This window comes from Eriocheir sinensis, chromosome 54 (assembly GCF_024679095.1).
Source record: "Eriocheir sinensis breed Jianghai 21 chromosome 54, ASM2467909v1, whole genome shotgun sequence".
Taxonomy (NCBI): Eukaryota; Metazoa; Arthropoda; class Malacostraca; order Decapoda; family Varunidae; genus Eriocheir; species Eriocheir sinensis.
The window spans coordinates 1103134-1130147 of record NC_066562.1 but is presented as its reverse complement, the minus strand read 5'-3'; the positions used below and the strand labels follow the sequence as shown (position 1 = coordinate 1130147).

At 40.8% G+C, this 27014-nt stretch overlaps 1 protein-coding gene across 3 annotated transcripts in view; it reads right to left on the bottom strand.

The window, feature by feature from the left end:
- The window catches only part of LOC126983497 (DNA-dependent protein kinase catalytic subunit-like), a 96328-nt gene extending 74594 nt beyond the window's left edge, over window positions 1-21734 (bottom strand). The window contains exons 1-12 of one of the 3 annotated variants that reach the window (XR_007735943.1): window positions 21425-21734; window positions 15774-15940; window positions 14756-14933; window positions 12011-12123; window positions 10786-10963; window positions 10139-10356; window positions 6495-6670; window positions 6104-6188; window positions 4579-4747; window positions 3973-4164; window positions 734-855; window positions 571-648 (exon numbers count right to left, since the gene is read on the bottom strand). Coding sequence is in view for 2 of the 3 variants with exons in the window: in XM_050836243.1 (XP_050692200.1) it covers window positions 571-648; window positions 734-855; window positions 3973-4164; window positions 4579-4747; window positions 6104-6188; window positions 6495-6670; window positions 10139-10356; window positions 10786-10963; window positions 12011-12123; window positions 14756-14933; window positions 15774-15940; window positions 21425-21575 (1827 nt within the window). In the remaining variant the exon portion in view is untranslated. The remainder of the gene's footprint in view (window positions 1-570; window positions 649-733; window positions 856-3972; window positions 4165-4578; window positions 4748-6103; window positions 6189-6494; window positions 6671-10138; window positions 10357-10785; window positions 10964-12010; window positions 12124-14755; window positions 14934-15773; window positions 15941-21424) is intronic. The other 2 variants (XM_050836243.1, XM_050836242.1) reach the window with 2 other exon arrangements.
- Between the last annotated feature and the right edge of the window lie 5280 nt (window positions 21735-27014).

Here is a 27014-nt window from a genome sequence, read left to right as displayed (position 1 = left end):
AAATCATAACCATTAGGTAAACACTATATGGAACAAGTTTCCACATGCAGAACAAAATAAATTTTGCTCCCGTACAATAATACAATGTGATATGTTTCCATATTCAGAGCAAAGAAATTCTTCTTACAATACAGCAATAACATACAAGATGTTGACAAAGCTGGCATGCTGCACTCTTGTTTATTTCATTAATTACACATTCTGATCCTGACATAGACCACTCTATGTACAAAGCTCCTGTATCAGAGGAGCTACATCTCTTTTAGTCACCTCTTACATAACTTGCATCTCTCTAGCCATGAATGTGCAAAAGTAAACCAATGAAGTCTGCTGTTTATTTTCTGAAAGGCTTGTCAATAAATCCAAGGGAACCTGGAGAGAGTAGTGTGATAACCCAGATTTTACAACTACTATGTGTCCCAGGACAACAGGTTCCTACCCATCAAAGGCTCAGGAGCAACAAAAAACACATGGTCCGTGACACAACAAGCAGCTAGGTGCATGCTCTTCGCTTTACTTACTTTTACACTTCAGGAATAAAAACTAATGTTTGAAACTGATGCATCTCACCTGGAAGTCTTTTGGAGTCCTGGCATTCACTCCAGCTATTGGGTCTGAAGTGGTAACTTCATCGTCATTTCCATCATTCTGTCAAGGAGAAAAAATTAGATCCACTTGATGGCATAAAACAAAGGCTAAAAATACTTGCATCAACAAAAGAACAGCTACTTACTGTCTCAAGTTCTTCTTGTCTCGATGTAGTCAAATCCAATTTTTCAACAATTTCCAATGTTGAGGTAATATATTCTGTGTAAAGTATTGAGCTGATTTCTGTCAGCACAGGAGCAGACATACCTGAAAACACAGCAGATTTTACTCTTAAAACACAGGCAAGACAAAACAGAAGACCTGCTGCTACTTGCAGTTCAGAAAGTACAAAGTTGACAACTCTTCTTATCTAAGAAAATTGCCTTTAACTGTGATGAATACACTGTGAGCAGCAACAGCATTAATGAGTCATAGCAAAAAGAAATGGTGAATGCTGCATCGTCCCCGCCAACACATCATCTGCTTGTTTATGTGTAACAGCTGAGCAGCAACAGTTGCTGCTGCTTGTGGTTCTGTAATCATTATCAATTTTATTTTTATTGCCTGACTTTTACAGAAAGAAGTATTTATTAGTAAATAATTTGCATTGTATGATATGTTTAAGCCCCTTGAGTTGAAAAAGTAAATGGCGGACAATTCCTGATTGCTGCTGATTGAAAATGTAATGCAAATGTGATGCTTAAATGTGCCATAAATATTGTGGTAAAGCCTTGGGGCAGGTACTAAACATTGGTGATTGCCGAACTGAATGTGGTAATCTTCTGGGAATGGAGTGTTTTGAACATTTTGAGGTCCCCTCCTGAAAATCCAGAAAATCTGGTAATCTGGTAGGTCCATGACCCCCTACACTCTGGGTTAAAGGACTTTTATTTTATTTGGTTCATATTTACCAGTTTTTTCAGCCAATGAGAGCTTTAAGTAAGCTTAGGTGAATGGGTTAAGGGGAACTTGGTGGGTTAGGAAGGGATTATCTTTGGTAAGATGGAGTTTCCAGTAGGGGGACCTTGCCTGAGTCCCACAGTAACCATTAGCATGGTTACTGAGAGAAGGAGGGTGTGTAGGGTGTCGGTGTGGGGTGTGGTAAGCTGGGAGCGCTTTGGCTGGTCACAAAAAAGTACTCAAGAAAACCAATGTGTATTGTTATGGCTGGGCCTCTTCTGTGCCTTTTTTTTTTTTTTTTTTTTTTCCACTGACACGGTGGGGTCACCCACTTGGCCTGCTGTGTGACCCTTTGTTCTCTGGAATTTCCACCCATGCTGACCCAGACTAAATTTAGAAACTGCCTCCATACCGAAGATTTCCGGTTAGGGAGCGAGGCCTAGTTACCACCCAGGTTCTCAAATTTTTGCCCGCCTGACGACCCAGGGTCAATGTTGGCCCGGACCATTCCTTCCATTTATGTCTCTCCTGTCCGTTACAGAGTACTGTGACACATTATGTATATTTCCTTTTTATGTTTAGGTTAGGAAATTTATTTATTGTACTTGATTGGGTATTTTGAGTTGTCATGGGAGGCTGTTGTCCCACACCGCTGCGAGATGGCTGGCAACCCGCCCGCGGCAGGGCAGTGGTCGGCCCCCATATAAGCGCTGACCCTCGGGTCAGAAGCTCTCTTCCCCACATCGTCCACATCGTGGTAGGAGCCGGCTTCTATCTCCCCTTTGATTCCCTGCAGTGCCTTCTGCAGTTTTTCACGCCCGCAGGCGTGTTTTTTTTTTTACAGGAGAGAGTTGTTAGTTTTACGGTAAGGTTTTTATTTTTGTGTGTTTTTACCTGTGCCATTTTTTAAGTGTTTTTCGTGTTTACCACACATTGCCTTTGTGGTCATGCTGCCCCTCGTGTTGTCAGTAGTGTATGTGCTTCTGTGCTTTGTGTATTATCTGTTTCATGTTTTTGAAGGACTGTGTAGCTTCGGCAATCTTGGGTTTTCTTTTTGTAAATAATGTAAATTAAATTCAGTAAATATAGTCTTTAGTAATTTGCACTTCCGTTGACCATTTCCTTTGTTGAAGTTATTCATTTTCCTTTTGTTGTTCGGTTAACCCTTCCCATCTGTGACGCAGACGTCGGCATCACAGTATGGAAAGGGTCAAGAGGAAATGGAAGAGGATTAATCCTCTTCTAAACCTTTCAATCCTCCTCTAAATTCCTCTTAATCCTCTTTCACTTCCTCTTAAAGAGGTTTAGAAGAGAATTAAGAGGAAATGGAAGAAGATTAAGATGTTTAGAAGAGGACTAATGGTGATGATGTTGGACGCCCTTCGGACACTGACGTCGGCGTCGCTGGATTGAAGGGGTTAAGGGGAAAAGAACCTGGTGTTTGAGGCCAAACCAACTCAGTTTTGTTTTTGTCTTGTATTTTTTGGTAACTTTTCCCAAGACCCCTTGACCATTCCAGTGGTGACACTGGTGACGTAACAATATCCAGATCTTTAACTTGCTAATATCCTCAGGCTACCCTGCAGATATTTAAAACTGAGGATGTTAAATCTGCAGATGTTAAGGTATGGCTATAATTTTTTTCACTTTGAAAAGCAAGCTTATCAGGGAAATTTTAAAATTTCACTCTTTGCTAATTGATAAACAAATACCAAAACAGAATTCCACGTAATTTTATATTTAACCTTCTTGCACACCGTAAGTTTCCAATAAGTTTCTGTTCCACTCACCATGCATTTCTCAGCCCGACCGGCCTTTTTTGCCGCAGTGATACTCCACATTCCCGGACGTATTTTACCCTCACAGATATATCGTACCCCAATAAATTTGGTATCAATTGCTTCATAAAGACTTGTACTAGAACATGCACAAATAAAAATAGAGGAAAATATAAATATAAAAACAATATAAACTCGTTTCAAGTCTCCGTATAGAGTATTGTAGACAATAAATCCTAAGTACCAACTCTTCTCCACTCGCTAGCTCGAAATTGTGTGGGCCAACTTTTGAAGCTGAATATATATTTCGAAGCAGAATTTAGTGAGAATTCTTATGGTATCCTCAAAATCCTCATACGTCTATTAGTTCCTGAGTTACATGAAGAAAACTATTTTTTTCCTCTCCCATCAGAGTAGGCTAACAACTAAAAATTGTTCCACGCTCCTCATCTACGCTCCTTAGAAAGGTTGTCATATGTTACCATTAAGAAACTTATCCAAACAAATGACACTCCTAAATTTGACGCACTTTCACTGAAAACTTAATTTATAATCAATTTTTTAAACTTTTATGACGCACTTCACGTCATTGTGCGCCAGGACCTTTTACCCTTGATGATGTGAAACGCGTCATCATGCGTGAGAGGGTTAAGCATTTCATAAGAAAGATTTATATAACTAAAACTTCAGGTTTACATGTGCTTACCTGGAACCTTCATACTCCCCACTTTTTCAGGCATCATCAGGGCTTTCCAGAGTGGCAGGTAGCTTCTGTAGGTGACGGCTTCATCCTTCACTCCCTCCCACTTCTGAGGGGACTTCTTCCAAAACTCACCATCCTTCTCCAGTGGCTCGATTTCCGGGGGATGTGAGCAGGTGTGAATGATTGACTTGTACACTGAAAAATGGAATAGATAACACAATCTGCTACACATTTATGAATTATTCTTGTTTGGGTAGCAAGGTTATGTACAGCATCTGCTCAATACAAGTTGTGCAAACCAAAATTTGACAATTAAAAGTATAAATAAGAATTGGACTTGGGCTGATCATCATTATGTTTACAAGAGTTGTGATCACTAAAAGCTGGCAATAGGAATATAAGCAATAACTGGATACATTAATAGATGAACAACCAAAGTAACAGGAGAAGCAACCTAAAAATTGTATGTCACAGCACAAAAAAAAAAAAAAAAAAAAAAAAAAAAAAAAAAAAACTTTGGCAGAGCAAGATGAAGCATGCTAACACCATATAGAAGGAAGTGAAAAGCGCTGGGACTAATACTAGTTACAGATGCTGCTGATGACTCACCGAAGGAGTGTATGAAGTCTTGGAAATATTCAGCCTTGCCTCTCATCACAAAGAACAACTTGAAGAGTGCCCGGTAAGCCAGGAACAGTCTGTACATTGACACAGAGGGCAAGTTCTCCACAAGGGCCAGGGCCATCTGTTGCACATTTTCCACGATGCCAATACTGATCTGAAGCATTCACTTATAGGTAACCTTTATATGTAACTATTTTAAGCAAATTATTGAGAATAATGATTTTTATTATTCATTGGAACTACTTTAACAACTGTCGAACTATCATGGTCAAATTCTTCAATAGTATAATAATGTCACCTTGGTGTGTACCGACCGCAGGAGAGATAGGAATGTCCAGAGACGGACAGTTTATTGGGGTTTGATAGAAATCACACACACAAAAAATCCATACATGGTACTCCCTCCAATTTTGCATCTTCTGATTTTATGATATGCCAAATTTGCAACCGAGACCACAAAAAAGCCGAACAAGAATGAAGTGTTGGCAGTGGTGATGAACAGTCGCAAGGCGGTGGCTGAGTCGTCAAAGTAACGGCCTCGTGTTCAGGAGGACGCGAGTTCAATCCCCGCCCGGTGCCACCAAGCTGGGATTTTTCAGCCGCCGCCGAGTGGCTTAAAACTACCCACATGCTGTCCAGAAGACCACCTATCAACCCGGACTCTAGATTCTAGGATCAAAGATGAGCCCTGGGAGGGCAGCATGAGCCAATGCAAGATGGCGCCACTATAAACACTCGCCTGCGCCAGAACGGGCTGGGCCGACCATCAGGACCTACCGGAAAGAAGCCTTGGACCGACCATCAGGATCCACCAGGAAGAAGCCTACCGGCGCAATAGGCTGCAATGTAAAAAAAAAAAAAAAAGAAAAAAAAAAAAAAAAAAAAAAATCTGGGATCTTTTGTGACTTGATGACATCCTGTAAGGACTATTGGCTTGCTGACTGGCCTGTATTCTGGAACTGAGAGTGCTGTGAGGCTTGTCCAGCTTCTTTCCATTAATGCGGGAGTGAGGCAGGGCTGTGTCCTTGCTCCATTGCTTTTCAATACTGGGTACTAGGAAGATATGTGGACCAGAGTCATTGTGGAACATCCACTGGCAATACCAGGGTCACTGATTAACCCTATTCCTTTCACTGTATTTCTTGTATAATAGAGAATCAAAAATATACCCTTGGCTGTTTTGTGAAAGTAAGGTCCATTCACACATCCCTCCCCACACTATGATGTCACAGACATGTGCTGTGACTGAAGACATAGAGGATAGGGTCACCTCCCGAGGATGCAGGCCACGACACCTTATGTGTACCTACTATCTAAGAAGTGCAAGGTAACAGAGGCAAGAGTGTTGGGAGATCAGATCAGTCCATTTCCACTCCACCTGGATAGAATTCGGGACCTTAGTTGTGAACCAAACGTGCAAATCAGTGCACTGTAGAGCATTCTTTTGGTTACATTCCCCTCTCACTATCCTCAGAAATTTACCCTCTTCTGAACAGGACAATCAACTTACTGTGGTCATGTTGCGAATGATGTCAGCCAATGACTCAATATAACTTGGCAGACTAGAAAGCCTGTCTTCAAGCATCTCATTGGACCTTAAAAACAAGAAAACATAATTAAACAGTGAGGGATGTTGTTTTATATTTTAAGTCCTGTAATGTTTATTTGCTAATTGTGCAAAATTTACATGCTAGAAAAAAATAGCCTCTATGACACCTTCATAACAAAACAAATAAATAATACATACGTATGAGTTCAAATAAAAAACTACAAATCTAAAAACCCAAGAACTTAGTAATAAGTTCTGATAATAAATGATGTAAAGCTATTTAGATACATGTTAAAAACTATCACTAGCTGCAATAATGAATGTCCAGAATCCAAGCTACTTTTATACTTACTTATAAAAGGCATGATGAGAGGCAGACAGGACCTCCAAGAACATTGTGTGAACCTCCTGCGGGGAAAGGAGTAACAGGCAGGCTCCTGAGAGAGAGCCGTAGCCCTTCACGGCCAGACTGATTTTTGATGAGCTGTTTCCAGTCTCAAGCAGCTTGTTGTACTCTTGAAGAAAATACTGGAAGAGAAAGGTAATTACTCATGCTGAACAATGACTGCTTGAGACAAACAGATTTATGTTGTTTGAATTAACTTAATCCTACAAGATGGGATTTATATTATCCTTAGAAGTAAATTATTTTCTTTACCACCTCCAGATTTGTGGGGTTTTCAGGAGTGCTGTGTTCATTTTAATCAACCACAGACTTGTTGAAAAACTGAGGATATGCATCAGGTCCAAGAAAATGTCAAGATGCAGCCCTCCGGGGTTCCATCTTGAGAAACTGAGAGACAAGGCATGTGCTCAGGAGTATGGAGTGACAGTCTCAAATCGATTTGAAGTGCTTGATACTCTGGTGGACCCTGGAGAATTGTGGGATACCTTAAGCATGAAACTCTCTAAACTGCCGAGGAGTCAATTGGAGAGTGTCCAAGGTCTAGGCGAAGAATTGGCTCTAGGGAGACACAAGAATATAAAGGAGAGCCATGCTGACAGGCTGGATTTGGACTCAAGAGTGATACAGGATTCTGTCACAAAGGACTAGAACCCTTCTGAGGAGGGATTAGGAGAGGTATGTTAGCAGTCTTTCAGTGGATAAAAGTGAATTAGTGTCTCAATTTATAATCAGTAATAATTTCATTTGACAGATGAGTATGAAGTTATGAGTTGAATAAAGCCTTGTATCATCTAAATTTAAAATTAAAATTTTTTTACACCACATGAAGCTGTGAAGGGCAAACACTAACCCTTGAATTACGGTGATCGTTCATGAACGATCGCATCGCCACGGCTGGAGAGGCGGCGATTGTTCCGGTAATCATGATCTTTTAGCACCACATGTTTGAACTATTCCTGCTCGTATGTAGTCAGAGGGCGAGTGTGAGTATCTGGCAACTATTTCCACTAGCTGTGTTGCCACTTTAACATATTTTGCAAAAAAAAAGTTCTTAAAGTGGTGTAAATTTTACTGCTTGAATTGACAAGTGTCCTTGAGTAAAGCAATGAAAATGGTGGCCGGGCTGGTGTTGTGAGAAATACATCCCCGTAAACATACTGATGATGCACAGCTTCTGATATAATAAGCACATTATTCTCACCATCACTCGTAGGTTATGACAGGCAACTAGGCAAGACACAATTCACACGGTTCTGGTGACACGCGGCATGCAGCTGTTTGTTGCTTGGGTGTGGTTGTGTGAGTTTTCAAAGAATGCAAATGGCAGCCGGGCTGGGATTGCGCGAAATAACTTCTCATACATACTGATTATGTACAGCTTCTGACATCATAATAAGCATATTATTCTCACCATCACTCATAGGTTATGACAGACAACTAGGCAAGACACAATTCACACGGTTCTGGTGACATGCAGCATGCAGCTGTTCGTTGTTTGGGTGTGGTTGTGTGGTTTTCAAACAAAGCAAATGGCGGCCAGGCTGGGATTGCGCGAAATAACTCCTCGTACAAGACTCATGATGTACAGTTTCTGTTATCATATTTACTCCATTATTCTCACTAATATTAATAATTAATAATGAACACATGGATATGTTTTTCTAATATGATTTTTTATGTAGCTTGTACTGCTCCTTAGTCATACAATCTTAAGCCACCTGTGACATCAAGATCAAGATCATACAAATGGCGCCTGACGGAAAAATGGGATAACGGCAAGGCATGGGCGATCCTCCACCGATTTCATTTTTGCATAGTAGTTATTTGATCGCCCTGTATTCTATGGTAACATATTATAAGACAGCTGTGGACTATGAAGGATCATTAACCCTCTCGCGCACAGTAAGTTTCCGGTATGTTTCTCTTCCACTCACCATGCATCTCTCAGGCCCGACCAGCCTTTCTTTGCCGCCGCGAAACTCTATATTCCAGTACGTATTTTACCATCACAGAGATATTGTACCCCAATAAATTTGGTATCAATGGCTTCATAAAGACTTATACTAGAACGTGCGCAAATAAAGATAGAGGAAAAATATATATAAACAATAGAAACTCGTTTCAAGTCTCCGTATAGAGTATTGTAGACAATAAATCCTAAGTACCAACTCTTTCCCCACTTGCTATCTCGAAATTTTGCGGGCCAACTTTTTTAGCTGAATATGTTTAGAAGCAGAATTTAGTGAGGATTCTTATGGTATCCTCAAAATCTTCATACACCTATTAGTTCCTGAGTTACACACACACACACACACACACACACACACACACACACACACACACACAAAAAAAAAAAAAAAAAAAATCCTCTCCCGTCAGAGTAGGCTAACAACTAAAAATCGCTCCATGCTCCTCATTTACGCTTCTTAGAAAGGTTGCCATATGTTACCATTAAGAAACTTATCCCAACAAATGACACTCCAAATTTGACACACTTCCACCGAAAACTTAATTTTTAATCAATTTTTTAACTTTTATGACGCGTTTCGCGTCATCGTGCACCAGGACCTTTTACCTTTGATGACGTGAAACGTGTCATCGTGCGTGAGAGGGTTAACAATAATAAAGGTAAGTTTGCAGTTGTTATTGGATAAGACGAAAAAACAGACCCTTAAAAACACCCCAAAGAAGAAAAAAATCATAAAAAATTTGTACATTCGGCGTATAACGCGCAAGGCTAAACTTTCTGGCTTTTTTATGTGAAAAAGGTGCGCGCTATACGCTGCAAAATATGGTAGGTTTTAGTTGTTTATTTTCATCATGGAAGCAACATCTGGCAACCCCCAAGAGCTGGCGGGTGGAACACCCACTCCGAGTGACAGGAGACTGCGTCATGACCAGGAAAGCAACAGTGATATTGACATAAATGTGTTATTCAGGAGTGATATTGAGAATACTGAAGAGAGTGAAGACAGTGATTATTATATTGAAAGTGAAGAAAGTAAAGACATCAGCAGTGATGACGAAGATACTCTGGGAGACACAAAAACATCTTCACGGCCTCCATCAACCTCTCACTTAGCAACACATGGCTCACGTAGACGACTAGGGACGTGTTGAAAACTATATCAATGTACTCAGAATTACAAAGAGAAATGGATTATTACAAAGAAATTTATCTTCTGTCATTTTCAAGGTTTGCGATTTTTACCCGGAACACAAAACGGAAATTAATTCAGCCACCTGTAAGACGAGGGTTAAAAACTGGGAAAAAGTGCACCAAATTTCTGTTTCCCAAAAGGAAAAGTGGAAGAAAATTATATTACAAATGGTTCAAGGGGTGTGTTGATACTCTCCTCTTGGAATTTAAGTTGTAGGAAGGCAGAAATATAGGTGAAGGTTTGGTCTGATCTCGCACCACAACTTGTGTACAATCACAGATGCATTTTCCCAACACAGATATTTCTGTAGCTTCCTTATCCACAGCTAATATAAACAAAATTGTAGATGAATTTTTAACAATATAAATATTTCTGTAATTTCCTTGTCAAAAGCTGAAAAATATCACATCTTCAATGCCTTTCCCATACCTTAAAAATCTCTTTAGCCTTCATGTCATCAGCTGACTGCAGCTGTAGCTGCATCGACATGACAGTGACGAAGGTATCCATGGCTGGCACGGCAGCCTTGTAGTCGTCCCTATTCCTGGATGAGCACCATGTGACGAGCCAAGGGAACACTGAATCATAGTGGTGATACAGCTCCTCTGAGAACTTGTCTCCGTGGACATGGATCAGCTCCAGGGCAGCTGTTGGGGTGGTGTTTTGTTATCACTAATTATGAATCACAACCTGACACACAACCCACATCATCCACAGCAATTATACAAATGCCTCAGAAAATACAATGGCGAAAAAGTTATTCGCTCTTTACTTGTTTCCTGGGACAGCTGTTGGGGTAATAGCACTCTTTCTAATGATGATGAAACACTGCCTTCATCCTCTGGCATTCTGGGTAAATCTACTTGGGAGGGAGGCCTTTTTCCACCCTCAGCCCACCATAACTAAGGAGCTACATCCCTGTCACCTCTTCCAGCACACAATGGAGCACAGATTTGCACTCTGAATCCCAAAGTAAAAACAAAAAATAAACAAAATATTAAACAAAAAATAAATTGCATTTTCTTAACCAAGCAAATCAGTTTTGTAGTTGAATATTCATACATAAGAGATCTTACCTCTCTGTGCATCTCTCCTGTTAAAGTTCAGGTTGGGGTTCAAGACCATGTGGATGCGTTTATAAAGTGTTTTGTACAGCTCAGGATCATCATGGTCTCCTTCCGGAAAATTATAGAGGTAGAGAGTCAGTCCTCGAAGTACTCCTGCCAGGGCGACCAGGTTGGGCTTATTCCCCATCTGCGGTGCATTGTTACAATAAAAGTCAAAACTCCACTGGTTCAAATATCCTAAGTATGAATTTTCACAGCAGGGAATTATGGTTAGTATTCCTAGATGCTTTCTTCTCTTACATCATACATTTCTAGAGCAAAAAAGAGGTTAAACACGTTCCCATGGGTGTTTCTTTACGTTCCTGGTGCAGAAACTGTCAAAGTCAAATATGTGTGCTTGGGCGCCAAAATGCTTAAGAATATGACCCTATAACCTAAGCTACACAATTATTTTTTTGATGACTATATTCAACGTTGACAGACAATATATTATACACCATTTTTCTCTCCTTCAGGGTATGCTAAGCAGTTTCTACACACCATAACAATTAGTATCCACATCAAGAAAAAGACTATTGGTACTTTGGAAAATTATGCTGGGGTAGACAAATCAAAGAATGTCAAGGTAAACGTTGATGATGAATCTTTATTTTAACATTTCATTTTTATACCTTAGCTCAGTTTTCCAGAGTAAATTCTGTTTATCATAACACTGTGCGACATATGAACTCCCAAACACAACCAATTACTATGCTGGTGCACTCCACACAAAGCTTTAACCACTGCTGCCCTATAGTGAAGCCAGATTGGTGAGTCCATTTTGGTGTTGGCTCCTGTGGGTCCTTTCCTCCCCTCCGCTCTGCTGCATAGTTCCAACATCTAGTATCTCTTCCTCTCATATGTTAGCTATAGGTAACATATGAGAGGAAAAAATAGGTGTTGGGACTGTGGCAAAGCAGAAGGGAGGAAAGGACCTGTGGGAACCAACGCCAAAATGGAGTCGCCAATCTGGTTTCACTAGTTCTTTACATTTGTAGATTAATGGACATATTTAAAGCCCTTCCTTGCTATGAGATGTCAATTATCACCAAATAAAATGCAAATGACAACTCCTAAATTGTCTTTGCCTGCATTTAGTTTGACATTCACCTCTAATTACTTTTTTCTTGGCCTCTACTAAACCAACAGGAAATTGATGGAACTGAAGAGCATGTACTATAGGTATAATACTCACATGTTTGGCTAAGTGATCCTTATACAGTCTTAATATCAAGTTGGATTGGTTGCGTACTTTCTCAGGATACACCTTTGCCAACATTCCCAGGATTCGAAGTTGGTTATACAGCACTGTAAGAAAAGGAAAAAAGAGAAAATACCTAAATACTGAACTGCACTAATGGTGTGTTTCCCCTATGTTTAAGAGCATAGATTCTCATCCCTACAGAAATCTTGTGAAAATATATACATGCTATGAATCAATCGGAAGACAGCATTACCTCATTATGATAAATGACCGGTTCAGAAGACATTTTCGCTTTTAACAGCATTAGCTCAACCAAACTTAAACACAATAAAGGACCAAAAACAAATGATTTTGAGAGCTTAAAATCAAACATTGTTCAATTAGTACTGGAATTACAGCCAATTATTAGTTTCCATTCCAAAGTTTTAACAGTTTTTGGAACCATTCTCCTCCAGGATATTAGACCTACAGTATTGTTTGAGGTTTCATCAGAAAATCTGTGAAATCAAATCCTGGAATGGTCGGATTTTTTAACCTCATGAACCGATCAATTGTCTTCAGAAAGGTACTGCAGCTAAGGATCTAGAACCTCATGTAAAGATTGGAATTCTTGGCTTCTGGATTGACCAAGAAATATGTAAAGAGGTAAAATTATACACACACACATACACACGATAATAAAGATGTGCCTTGCCCAATATCAGGGCTTTGCCTTTTATTGAATAGACAGCACTTCTTGCACCATCCCATCAATAAAGAATTAATACAAGAAAAGGCTTTTCTTTGACCTCATTTCCTCCTGCGTAGTAAATTAAATAATCTACAGTAAATATATACTATAATCCACAATGTCCATGTAGGCCACACGAGGCCACCTGCTGTTGCCATTAACAAAGTGCATCTTTTCCAGTCTATAAGGGTTGAACACCTTCACTCCGGCGACGCCGACGTCAACGTCTGACGGCGTCACTGTATGGAAAGGGTTAGTCCTCATCTAAACCTCTTAATCCTCTTCTAAACCTCTTAAGAGGAAATGGAAGAGGATTATGAGGAATTTAGAGGAGGATTGAGAGGTTTAGAAGAGGATTAATCCTCTTCCATTTCCTCTCGACCCTTTCCATACTGTGACGCCGATGTCTGCGTCACAGATGGAAAGGGTTAAACGTAACTTTGGGTTGGAGGTGTTGAATCTATACATACATCTCATAAAAAAATCTTGTACTGAGGCTGCATTACTCATTCTTACCTCACTGGATCTAGTGTACTGATTGGTTACTGTGGGTTTACTGATACAGGGTATCTCTAAACATTAGTTCTAGTTGGCAACTATTCCCAAAGGAATAACCAATATTCAATAAAAAATGAATTTGATAAACAAAAATTGTATAGTGATAAAGTGTATCATTATAACCCTTTCATAAAGGTACTAGAGCCAAACTATTTCCACAGAAAAAAAAAGTAAATAAAAAATAAATAAATAAATAATAATAATAATAATAATAATGATAAATAAAATAAATAAACAAATAAATAAATTCATCATCATCATCATCTCATCGACGCCTGCTCCTAGGAGCTCCCACCAGGGGATGGCCACGGCAGAAGAGCTTCCAACTTTCTCTATCCAGACACTCCCTCCTTGCCTGCTCAAAGTTTCTCAAAGATCTTTCCCCCCTCTCCCAAACGTACTCTTGCACCCTATCCCTCCATTTCATTGGAGGTCGTCCTCTAGCATTCCCTCCCTCTATCTCTCTCACATACACCCTTCTGGTAATCTTTCTTCACCATTCAAAATTATTTGGCATTCTTTTTCACATTCAATTCCCACTCTATATGGGCATACAAAATCTACAACCTCACTTCTGCTTCGCTCACAAACCATTACTTTACAATAACATTAAAATACTTAACAATAACATTTGCTTTCAGCTTCCTCCTATTACAGACACTATCAAAAACACTGACCAAATTTTGTAGGTCACTTTCATTTTCTGCAATGAGCACTGTGTCATCAGCAAACAGTATCGAATTCAGTACCCACTTCCTTTCCTCATCGAACAGTCTTACTCCAACTTCTTCAACTTTGCCCTTCATTTCTCTAAAGACACCATCCATATAAATATTGAACAACCATGGTGACATGACGCACCCTTGTCTTAAGCCCACTTTTATCTCAAAATGTTCACTTGTTTCTCCAGTAATTTTGACACATGCAGATGCATCCTCATAGAAAGACTTTATTGCACCAAGCAGTTTTCCTCCCACACCATAAATCTTTAAAACATCCCACAATGCAATCCAATCAACTCTGTCATAAGCTTTTTCCAAATCCATGAAGGCAACGTATAGATCTTTCCTTTTGCTATTATTTTTTCTACTACCATCCTCAAGGCAAATATCTGATCCACACATCCCCTTCCCTTCCTGAAGCCTCCTTGTTCTTCACTGATTTTCTCTTCTGTAAGTCTTTATAATAAAAAAATAAAAACTCAATACAGAAATATATATTTTTTTATTTTTATCAAAATCTGATTTCTTCCAATTACACCGCTTCAATCTATCCTCCTACATCCCAGGACTAAAGCATTCCCAGCCCATCCTTCTTCTCACCCCATAAAACACTCCAGATCCTTCTTCTCAGTCCCTTATTAAATAATAATAATAATAATAATAATAATAATAATAATAATAAATAAATAATAATAATAATAATAAAAAACCTTCAAAATTTCTCACCTCCATGTCCTTTGACAGATTGAAGCTGGACACAGATTCCTTCAATGAACCGATGTAAATTAATATTGCAAGTGCTGACTTCTGTGGAATATTTCTCCAGAAGTAAGCAAAAAGCTTCCAGGGCAACAGCACACACCTTGGTTGACTTCTCAGCATTGTAGAAGGATAGGGTGTACTTCTGAAAAGATAACAATAACAAAAGCAGCTCAGCAGTAAAATAAAGACAAAATAAAAGTCCACTAAGAACTGCTCCTATAAAATAAAACAGTGATCTATTATGTTGAAAAAATAAATAAATAAATAAATAAATAAATAAAAAATAAATAAAAGGCAAAAAATTACAAAGCACTTTTTTTTCATTTTCTTTAGTCTTATTCTTCCATTAATATATACAAATATATACTCTCTCTCTCTCTCTCTCTCTCTCTCTCTCTCTCTCTCTCTCAGGTTAATCAGCAAGAGTTTTTATGAAAAAAGTCAGCAGCCTCTGACTCTGCATCCCCAATTATTTTTCCAATCAATGGTTCATTAGCAGAGACTGAATACTAGTCAGACACAAATAGGAAGTCCATTTAGGTGGAGCACAAGCTTCTCCACAGAGCTGCCACATCATCCCCAATACATCTCTCTCTCTCTCTCTCTCTCTCTCTCTCTCTCTCTCATATGTCAGATATTTACTATTTGAAATATGTATTAAATATTCTACAGGCATTAAATACGCCTATATAAAGCTTAGCATGTGTCACTTCTTAGAATAAGAGTAATGAATTGTATAAATTCCATAACATGACATTGTTGCTTTCCAACGTTATAAGCAATCAAGGACATCATGTCACTACCTTGCTCACCTCCATACACTATGACAGCTACTGTGACAGCTGTCCTTATTTTGAAGGCTGGGTTTGGCTTCTCTGTGGCCTGGGGACTCCCTGAGTGGCCTGCACCCAACCACACTTCACAGCTGAGTCTGACTATAATTGTAGTGATGCATACAAAATGGTAACATGGCTATACTTACTGTGACATCCCCCACATATTTAGTTATCTTCCTCGTATCTTTCTTGAGAAGGGTTATGATCAAGTCTAAGGTGCTGCTCTTGGCATCCACAAAATCCCCTCTCTCAAGAACTTTTAAGCCAAACTCTGTTATCCCCTTGGGTCCAAAAATCTGACTCAAGTACAGATCTGAAAAGAAAAAACAGAAAAATTCTAATGCTCTATCACTGATTATTAAAGTTATATGAAGATGCAAGTCAAGGAAAATTACTGTTCCAAAGCATCTCAGCGTATATATAAAAAAAGTATTTAACTCTAGTTTTAGTTTACTTGGTTAAAAGGTCATAACTACTCTTGCTTTAGCTACTGAGGCTCAAGACTTTAATTCTTGCATTAGTTTATTAGGCTACAAATTCAAAACTTTAAAATTCTTGCATCAGTTTGTTAGGCTAAAAGTTCAAGACTTGACTCTTGCATTAGTTTTTGTCTTCATTTCAAACTTTAACACTTGCATTACTATTTTGTTCGGCTACAAGTTCAAGGCTATTTTTTTATTTCAATGTTTGCAGCTCAAGGACAACAAAACAGGAAGCAAAGATGCCTGCTAAGGGTTGTTCCAGCAAAAATAAGTCAGTATGAGGCCAAAACAAGATGCTCAATTTCTGATGGAGGGGTATCTTGGTACTTCCCTCTTGAAAGAGTTTGTCATAGGCAGGAGGAAATACAGACAAAGGAAGGCTGTTCCAGAGTGTACCAACATAAGGGATGAAAAAGTAAAGATACTGGCTAACTCTTGCATAAGGGATATGGATAGAATAGGGAGGAACTAGGACAGACAGACATGTACAGTGGGGACATGGGAGGGATGGAGGCAGGCAGTCAGCAAGTTCAGTAGAGCAGTCAGCATAAAAATATTGAAAGACAAGTAACAGTGTAGCAGAATTTAAGAGGGAGTTGATGATATTTACATAGATTTACATAGAAAATCAGACCACACTGACCCCATGGTCCAGACTAGGTGGTCTGTCCTTAAATCTAAGTGATTCTACATTAATCAGATGGCTCCAAAACGTTGCATTTCAACTCTAGTTAATATTAAGTTGAAGGAAGTGACGGTCGAGCTTGTTTTTAAAGGAGTCAATCGTGTTACACTGGACCACTGACGGTGGGAGCTTATTCCATTCTCGCACTACAACGTTGGTGAAGAAAAATTTGGGTGCAGTCTGAATTTACTTGTCTACATTAGAGTTTTACGCTATTGTTCCTCATACACAAAGTGTCATCGATCATAAACAATGTTGATCTGTTTACATCCGTGAAACCATTAAGAATTTTGAAACATTCGATCAGTTTTCCTCGGAGGCGACGTTTCTCAAGAGAGAACATGTTAAGGGTAGAAAGCCTTTCTTCGTAGGATTTGTTGCGCAAGGAAGGGATCATTTTTGTTGCCCGACGCTGAACGCCTTCTAATTTAGCAATATCCTTTGCATGGTGGGGAGACCAAAACTGTACCGCATATTCCAAGTGGGGTCTGACTAAACTGTTGTAGAGCGGGAGTATTACATCTTTATTCTTGAATAAAAAGTTTCTTTTAATGAAGCCCAACATTCTGTTCGCTTTATTTGCTGCATCGATGCATTGCTGTGAGAATTTGAGGTTTGACGCGATTTTGACCCCCAAGTCCTTAACACATTGAACGCTTTTGAGTTTAACGCCGCGCATTTCGTAATTGAGCTTCTTATTCCTTGTTTCAACTTGAAGGCCCTGGCATTTGTCTACGTTAAAGGGCATCTCCCATCTATCCGACCAAGCTGAAATTTTGTGCAAATCCTCTTGGAGGCTTTGCCTGTCTTCGTCAGTGTGAACCGAGTTACCAATCTTTGTGTCGTCTGCAAATTTACTAATGCGATTATTGAGTCCAACATCCACGTCGTTGATGTAAATAATGAAGAGCACTGGGCCAAGAACCGAGCCCTGAGGGACGCCACTAGTGACTGGTGCCCACTCTGAGTTAAATCCGTCAATCACCACTCTTTGCTGTCTGTTGCTCAATCAATTCATGATCCATTAGTGTACTTGACCGTGAATACCTATTTGCTTTAATTTGTAAAGTAATTTATGATGTGGGACTTTATCAAACGCTTTCTGGAAATCAAGATAGACAATGTCCAATGATTTGGTAAACTGTGAAGAGGTTGTTATAAAAGGTCAATAGGTTTGATAGGCAGGATCTTTTGTTATGGAAGCCATGTTGTGAGACCCCAATTAATGAGTGGCTTTCAAGGTAACTCACAATTTTGTCTCTAATTATGCTCTCAAGTAGCTTACCTACAACTGAAGTTAGACTAATGGGCCTGTAATTACCTGGTACTTTTTTGTCTCCTTTCTTAAAAATCGGTGTCACGTTAGCTTTTTCCAATCCGAAGGGATGATTCCTTGTCGCAAGGACATATTGAATACGGTTGTGAGGGAGGAGAGTATTTCGCTTTGTTTCTTTAAGCAGTATAGGATATACTTTGTCAGGTCCGGGACTTTTATTTGTTTCAAGTGACTGGAGGGCTTAAAGGACTTCATCGGTTGTTATTTCAAAGTTAGGCAATGCATGCTCGAGATGAAAAGCCTTTGACTCTATTCTGGGTATTATTCTAGTGTTTGCCCATACTCACCCCTCGCAACCAAATTTGGCTAGGGGGCCATTGAGACTTCGGGGAATGCGGTGGTAAACATGAAATGCGTCGCAAATGCATAGTTTTTGAGTTATGAGGGGTTGAAAAATATCCTAGATGTAGGGAAATTCCTTACAATTACTTAGATGTAGGGAAATTTCATACATTCCGTTTTTTTTTTTACAACGTACGGAAACCACACAAGGTAATTATTGAAAATCACTCTGCACCTCGAAAATACGATATTACGCCTCCATATTGTACTTAAGGGCATATTATACATACGGACGATGTGTTTACATGGCGACGCCATTGCAATATGAGCAGCGTTGCCAACGATCCGGTTAGCAATGGTACACAAGGTTAGCGATGGTACGTTTAGTTAGTGATTAGCCCACGCATGTGAGACCAGGTCCACCACGCGCGGTTATTATTTTTTTTAGAACACGCACCTTTACCTAATACTATTACGCTTAGTTAGCCATTAGCCCACGCATGTGAGACCAGGTCCACCACGCGTGGGTATTTTTTTTTTAGAACACGCACATTTACCTAATACTATTACTGATGGTACGCTAGGTTAGCAGTGGTTCGCTTAGTTAGCCATTGGCCCACGCATGTGAGACCAGGTCCACCATGCGTGGGTATTTTTTTTTTTAGAACACGCACCTTTACGTAATACTATTACCGATGGTACGCTAGGTTAGCGATGGTATGCTTAGTTAGCCATTAGCCCACGTATGTGAGACCAGGTCCACCACGCGTGGTTATTTTTTTTTAGAACACACACCTTTAAGAGGGGGGGTCCAGGGGCGGGCGCAGCCCCCTCCTGGTCAGCAGGGGAGTCGAGGGGGGCAAAGCAGGTCGTAAAGTTCGGTTGGAGTAGTTTAAATATGCTCCCTCACCCAAATACCCCAAGTTCACGCAGGTCCCCCAAGATCGTTGGGGGAAGGGGATTAATTCGGCTTCTTTACTTTTAAGTACTTTGTTTTTTTTAACTATAATATATGGAGGCGTATTATCGTATTCTGGAGGCGCGGAGTCAATATCCACAATCACCTTGTATACTGGGAATACGAGCCCGTGAAGCAGATTCAAAATCCGGTCAGTAAGGATTCACGTGTTCGAACAGCTCAGGCAGGAGGTTCGAGAGCCTGCACTTCCTGCACAAGCCGCAGTACTGTTTAAGGCGTGGCGTTGGACGGATCCTGGCTAGCCGGTGGTTTTAGTTATGTCAGTGATAAACAATGAAGATACACTGTGTTTGGTGCCACAGACTCTACTTGGAGGACAGAAACCTTGCGATGAGGTGATAACCTACTAGAGAGGGCATGAGTATGGTGTAGTCAGTTTATGTGAGCACAGATGGCCTCCGGTGCCACGCCAGATGGTGAGGTGAGCATCGTTTGGTGGGTTCACTACGCTTCTCTCCCAAAACAAGCTTGGGGATCCACTGAGTGCGTGGTTTCTGCATGGGAAACACTAAATTCGTCGCAAACGCTTATTTTAGTGGTGGTGGTAGGAAAAATTCCCTAAATTTAGGGAGTTTCCCTAGATCTAGGGAGTTTTTATCCCCCCCCCCCCACTAAAAAAATGCGCGAATGTGATGGATTTCGTGTCCCCCACCTGAAACCCCGCATTCCCACCAGGTCCCCAGGCTTGTATGGGGGGGAGGGGGGAGTATGGACAAACACTAGAATTTTACCTTATTCTGTAACTTTGTGCACAAACAACATTTTACCTTATTACTTTTGTCATCTCAAATCACTTGTTTGTTGGATATGAATTTCTTAAAGTATGGTCTACAAGGGTTATAGTGAAGGAATTATTTACATGTATTTTGGCAGCAGGACACAGGTCAGGTTGAGTTGGGTTAGTCAGTAAGCAGGACACAGGTCAGGTTGAGTTGGGTTAGTAAAATAAAAGTAAAGTTGGGGGCATACGCTGTAGCAGTGCGTGGCCTTGGTGCTCTCTCCGTAACATTGGGCCTTGAGGCTGTGGTGGGAGGGAGCCCATTACCCCGGGACACAGGGCCAGTGTGACATCTGGGCTACCACAGTTTAGTTTCCCCAGGTTTCCCCAGGTACCCATTTATCGACCAACCCGAAAGGGAGGATAAACAGCTGGGTGAGCTGCACGCTGACTGCCCGGGCCCACAGAGTAGAAGCCAGGCACGCTGACCACTAGACCACGGAGGCGAGTTGGGTTAGCCAGTAAAGTTATGTTATGTTAGGTTTACATTTAGTTTGGTTGGATTTAATATTAATTATTTACGAAAAATATGTGGCTAGCTTCACGCAGCACCACTGGTTGCTGTCACTGGCAGTTGGTGGGCAGTGGGTTAGTTAAGAACATAAGAACGCAGGAGTCTACAAGAGACCGGTAGGCCTGTACGAGGCAGCTCCTTTGACCCTAAGCTCCCGTGTATCTAACCCCACCTAATATCGCTGTCCATGAATTTATCTAGTCTATTTTTGAATGTGACAATTGTATTGGCACTCACCACGTGACTGCTAAGCCTATTCCACTCATCCACCACCCTGTTTGTAAACCAATTTTTGCCTGTGTCCCTGTTGAATCTGAATTTATCCAGTTTAAACCCATTACTTCGTGTCCTACCCGGTTCTCTTACCAACAAAACCTTATGAATGAAATGAATGAATGAAACTAATTTATTTTTGATAGGCTCTGATATGTTGTATGTAGTCTGTCAGGAAATGGAAATGGAATTTTTTTTCTAAAAAGCATATCAAAATACATTAAAAAGTAGTCTCGTCTGTAAAGTCTGAATGACCTAATGAACATTTATAATTAAGTGGTAAGCTCATGAGCCCATATGATATTTGAGTACATTTTCAACACGAAATCAGTGCGACATTAAAGTGACCGCCAGTTAAATAGTAATCATGATAAAAGTAATAGAGTGCGGGGCAATGACGTGTGTGGTGACGTTACGGCGCTGGGAGAACCGAAAGGAACAAACTAATAACCCAAATGATGGACTCACCGTACTGGACAGGCGACAGGTCCACGCTCAGGTGCTCGGAAATGTCCACTATGATGTCCTTGGCGTATCTGGCATTACACTGGTCTGTCCCAGGCGAAAAGTCGTGTAATTTGTCCAGTAAACTTTCAATGTCCTTCTTCTTGCCCGCCATGCTGAGGGGGAGGCACTCGATCAAGACCTTGATCTTGATGTTACAGATGATAAATGACGTCGCACAAGTTAACCTAATCTTTTTTTACTAGGGTTTCAAAGTTGTGGGCATTTCCAGGAGTAGGTTTATGTCCCTGGTGGTAAAAGTCCTATTTCCTACATCTTGCACGCCACATTTCTTCCAAAAACTCCGTATTGTTGCCCAGTGTTGCCAAGGGAACCAGCTCAGTTGAAGGTCTGGGAGTCAGCCTTTGCAACGGCCTCCCCTTAAAACACAATGCTCCTGAATCTACATGCTTTTCCGAAATCCTGCTAATGTAGGTTACGTGACTGTTTCACTCAACTCGGTTTCAACTGTACGTTAGTGTAACATGCTATACCTACCCATTTATTTTTTATTTTTTACGTGCTGCCCACATCACCTGTAGGCTTTCTTGATGGGCCTCTTGGGCGACCCCAGCCCGTTACTGGAGCAAACGAATTATGTTTATACTGGCTGCCAATGTATAACTCATTATTGGCCCATGCTGCCCCCCGGTGCTCCTGTTGAACCAAGTCACTGAAGTTAGGGTTGATTGAAGATCTATGCAGCATGTGGGTAGTAATCTTCCGCCACTCGCCGATGGTTGAAAAATCCTAAGTCTATATACACCAAGTCAAGTCATACGCAGGTTTGTGGGAGGAGACACGGCCGAGGCGTGGTTTATGCGTGACACTGCTTAAGCCAAACTAGAGAATGTAGAAACAGGGATTTAGAGAAAACGAGGAAAGGCGGACTAATTTAACCCTTTCATTGATAAGCACTTGCAACGAGACTATCCCCTCAGGCGCGCTCGGGCACCCCAGCGGGGGAAGGGGATCTCTTTTAACCGCTGTACGTATCTCAAAAACTATTCATCACAGCTACAAAACAAAAACACCATTATAAAGAGGAGGCCAAGGTCTATAAGATTCGGTCATGTAAGTGTAGTGGGGCGACTATGCCTGATGAACGAGCCTCCCATAACCCATTTAGCCAGTGGGGTACCTCTTTGGCCGACTCGGTAAGGAGTGGCTCTCCCGTCATGCTGGTCGCGGGTTCAATCCCAGGCAGCCGGCGAATACCCTGATCTTGATTAATTTCTCGTGTGTTTCGATACACGCAGAGGACGTGTGGGACCGAGAGTAATAGAAAAAGAGAATAGAAAATCTCGTCATTAAACTGGTGGCAAAGCGGTGGGCATCCTATCCTGCGGTTCTGTTGCGTTTCCCCGAAGGGGTAACAGGAAGGATGGTCCATGCTCTCCGAGGATAATAGAAAATGGGAGAGTTGGAGGTATGTCTCTACGGGGACATTGTGAAATTGTTCACCAAAATGGGTCACTGTCTAAAGGTCTCAGCACACAGAAATTAATCTACATAGGGGGGAAAGTCGTGAAGTGGGGCGACTATGCCTGATGAACGAGCCTCCCATAACCCACTTTGCCAGTGGGGTATCTCTTTGGCCGACTCGGTAAGGAGTGGCTCTCCCGTCATGCTGGTCGCGGGTTCAATCCCAGGCAGCCGGCGAATACCCTGATCTTGATTAATTTCTCGTGTGTTTCGATACACGCAGAGGACGTGTGGGACCGAGAGAGTAATAGAAAAAGAGAATAGAAAATCTCGTCATTAAATAAGCCTCTCCTGCAAACGTACAGGCACGTTCAGGTTTTTTTTTTTGCTGTGAGTGCGACTGGCGCTCGCAGCGAGCTTTTAGCACCACCAGCAAGTGACGCTAATGCTCGCTCTTTTAACCGCTGTATCGCAAAAACTATTCATCACAGCTGAAAAACAAAAACACCATTGGAAAGAGGAGGCCAAGATCTATACGATTCAGAAATGTAAGCCTCTCCTGCGAAAATACAGGCACGTTCAGGGGATGTTGCCTGTGAAGACATACATTTATACGTGCGCGACGGTCAGCCGTAAGGCAACTACTGTAGATCTCTTGATGATGGGGTGCTGGCAGGGCAGTATTGCCAACTGCAAAATTAACAACTATTTGGTCAAAATATCAGTCATGTGATAGGTGAAGCTATGCAAAAATGTCGCTATATTGGTCAACAATTAACATTCACCAGTTGCTCGTCCGTAGATTTTCCGCGCTGGGCAGACATGATTTTCCACCAAATTTAGTGAAGAACCCACTCAATTGGCAATCCTGTGTTGTGAGAATTAGTGTTGAAACACTCTCATACGCGGGAGATTTGAGTGCGGCTGGAGGTTGCAGCGAGCATTTAGCGCCACCAGCAAATACGCCTAACGCCCACTGCAAGCGTTTAGCAATGAAAGGGTTAAATCAATCACTTCAACATGCCCTCCCTCACACCCCACACCACCGTTTGTAGTCATTGAAATTACAGTCACGCAATAGCACAATAAAAAGACATATTTTTTCGTCAGTGGCTTGCCTGAACGCGCTGTGAAAGAAGGCGAGAATGCACATCCAGAGTGCACATACGGCCCCAACTTTAGTCACCCCTGAACTGGCGGATATTTTTTGGGGGGGGCTCCAAGTGACGTCATCCCGCTGCTCCGCCCCAAAACCGCCTCCTGCGCATACCGGTCGCAATTTTGAAGCAAAGTGACTTGACTTGGTATATATAGGCTTAGGAAAAATCAATGTGTTTCAGTGGGACTCGAACCCAGGATCAAGAGAAGAGGGGTCTACTCGCGCAGAAAATGACGTCAGCTGGCGTAACGAGGGGAGAACGATATCATATAAAACACTGAAGCATTCATGTCGAGCATCAACTCAAATAAAATTGAAACTGGCCTACTCATTAATTTTGAATAGCACATATTGGATCTCTTAGGGTTTTGTAGTGTATTCAATCATTTTTTTTAATGTAGATAGATATATTGAATATGCCGCTTATGGGTTTCGTGAGAGGGGTAGAAAGCGGAAGTGTGTCGTGAGCTCCTCGGAATTGCTGAGTCGACAATGGCGGGCACAACCAGGAAGCCGAGATATTTGTGTTGTGTCTGTGAAGACTTTGCGGGTGAGAAGTGGATTGTATACTGTTTGTGTCCTTAGTGGTGTCATGTGGAATGTGCTAATTTGACTGGAGTCAAGCAGGATAATATACCTAAAATAATTTGGATTTGCATTCAATGTCTTTATGAAGTCTCTCGCTTTCAACATTGTTGAAAAATTGGATGAATTCAAGCAAGAATTATCTAAAGAAATATCTGTGGTTAAAGATATGGCTGAATCTCGGGTATCCAGTGTGAAGGAGGAATTGAGTGAGGTGGCTGGTGTGATTTATCCTGAACAAGGGGAGTTGACTGGTGCAAGCTGGGCTGATGTAGCCAGAGGCTGGAGGAAGAAGCATCTCCTTGTCGTCAAGGCCTCTGATCAAGATAAAAAGGCTACTGAGTTGAAAAACTAAGTTTCCCAGGCATTACAAGGCATTCAGATTACCGATTCAAGATTCACGAATGGAGGTAACACTGTTATGAACTTTGATGATGAGAATATAAGGAATGAAGCAGCTCAGAAATTGGAAAATGTAGAGCAAGTTAACACAAAAAGTGTGGGAAAACTAAGGCCAAAGATCATGATCTGCAATGTGCATAAGGAGGAGACCCAAGATAAGATAACTGAGACACTGTTAAACAGGAATGAGTTCCTACACTTGATTTCTGGAGTTGAGGGGAAAATTGAGAAGATTTTTAATAAGCCTGCTGCTGGTGGTATAATGAAATGTGATCCAACTGTTCGAGAGTTGATTCACAAATACCATGACAAGATAAAACTTGAATGGGGAGTGTATACCGTAAGAGATAGATACCATGCAATTATATTGTATGTTACCATTGTCAAAGATACGGCCATCTTGAGGCCAACTGTACTGCCAAGAACAATGGAGAAGCCCCAAAATGTTATAAGTGTGCTGGTGATCATATATCAAAGGATTGCATCATGGCTGAAATGTATAAATTGTGTGAGGTACAAGAAGCCTGAAATCAACCATTCAGCGAATGACCAGTGTTGTGTAGTTCTTCAGGCTGAAATTAAGGGAAGTCGTAACATAACTGATCATGGCTATTAATTAGTGTTTGGGAGTGTGTGTGTTAAATGTTCAGTAAGTTGGAAATAGTCAATGTACATCAAATTATGACACTATAAAGAAAATCTGAGATAAATGGAAAATGAAATAACAAATATTTGTGATACTATAAAAGGAAAGATATTGAGATGAGTACAACCCTAAACATGGCCAAGTGACTACGATAATGCCAAGTTTATTAAAAGACATCAGTAGGCTATTTATGAAAGCAATCAAGACTCACACACTCACTATGACGTTTGTGAATAAGTGCATTGAGGATTATTATTGAGGCTAACATCATAAATGTTGATGGCCCTTGCGAAGCGCTGGCAGTGGAGCGGGCCCTGAAACTTCATTAATGGCAAACGGTAAAAGCTATTTATTGTGGGCAAGTGGGAGGGAGGCAAGAGGGGAGGTGCAGCAGCTGGGAAGCAGACAGGCAGGAATTTTTGCTGTGGTAACTAAAACACATATTTGACTGATTTTATCAGCTTGGCCATTTTTTTAATTTTTTCTGGGAGTTAGTAATTTCCTTAGAATCTTGATTCTAAAAAAACATGCTGCACCTTACAAAATATGTGATTACCTTAAATGGTAAATTTACAAGGTCATTAATCTTTTCAGATAGTCTATACTGAATATCCTACCTTCAAAGCATCAAAACTATTCCAAGTATGTCAGCTCTATCAAAACATCAAAAAGCCTATCTTTTCAAAGCATCCAAAAAGCTGGATCTTATCCAGTTATAAAAAAGCTGAAACTGCCTGGATGTTCTCAAATCATCAAAAACACTTAGATGGCTTCAAAGCATCAAAAATGGATAAAATCCAATCAATGCATCCAAAACTTCATATATTTGCAAAATGTCAAAAATATCTTCAGATCTTAGCAAAACATCAAAACACATTATGTACAGGTACAGCAGATGAACCACGAGGCGGCACAAAAGAACACAAGATATATATCAATATCAGTCTTTATTTCAAGTGACTTACTTAAACAATAAATAACCTAAGAACCATAAAATTGAAAGAAAAAGTGTCAATCCTCCCTCTGAAGACAGGGGGTTGCAATTAATTGGCAGCATTCAAAACTAGAAATGAAGCAGCAGTATTTCATATCTTACTGAATGAATATTTTGAATCACTCTTGCACCTGGCCCCTGCAGATAGGACATGGATACCTTATGGCTTCCATCATGCTGTTGCAGCCTACACAGACCTGTGCATGATTGCAAGGCCTGAAGCAGATCGTTCTCTCTCGGGGTGCCAGACACACAGCGCAGGGACAATGATCCTGTTGCTGAGAAAGTTGATATTCTTGGTCAACAGCAGCTTCATCAGCATCATCTGAATCGTATCCATCCC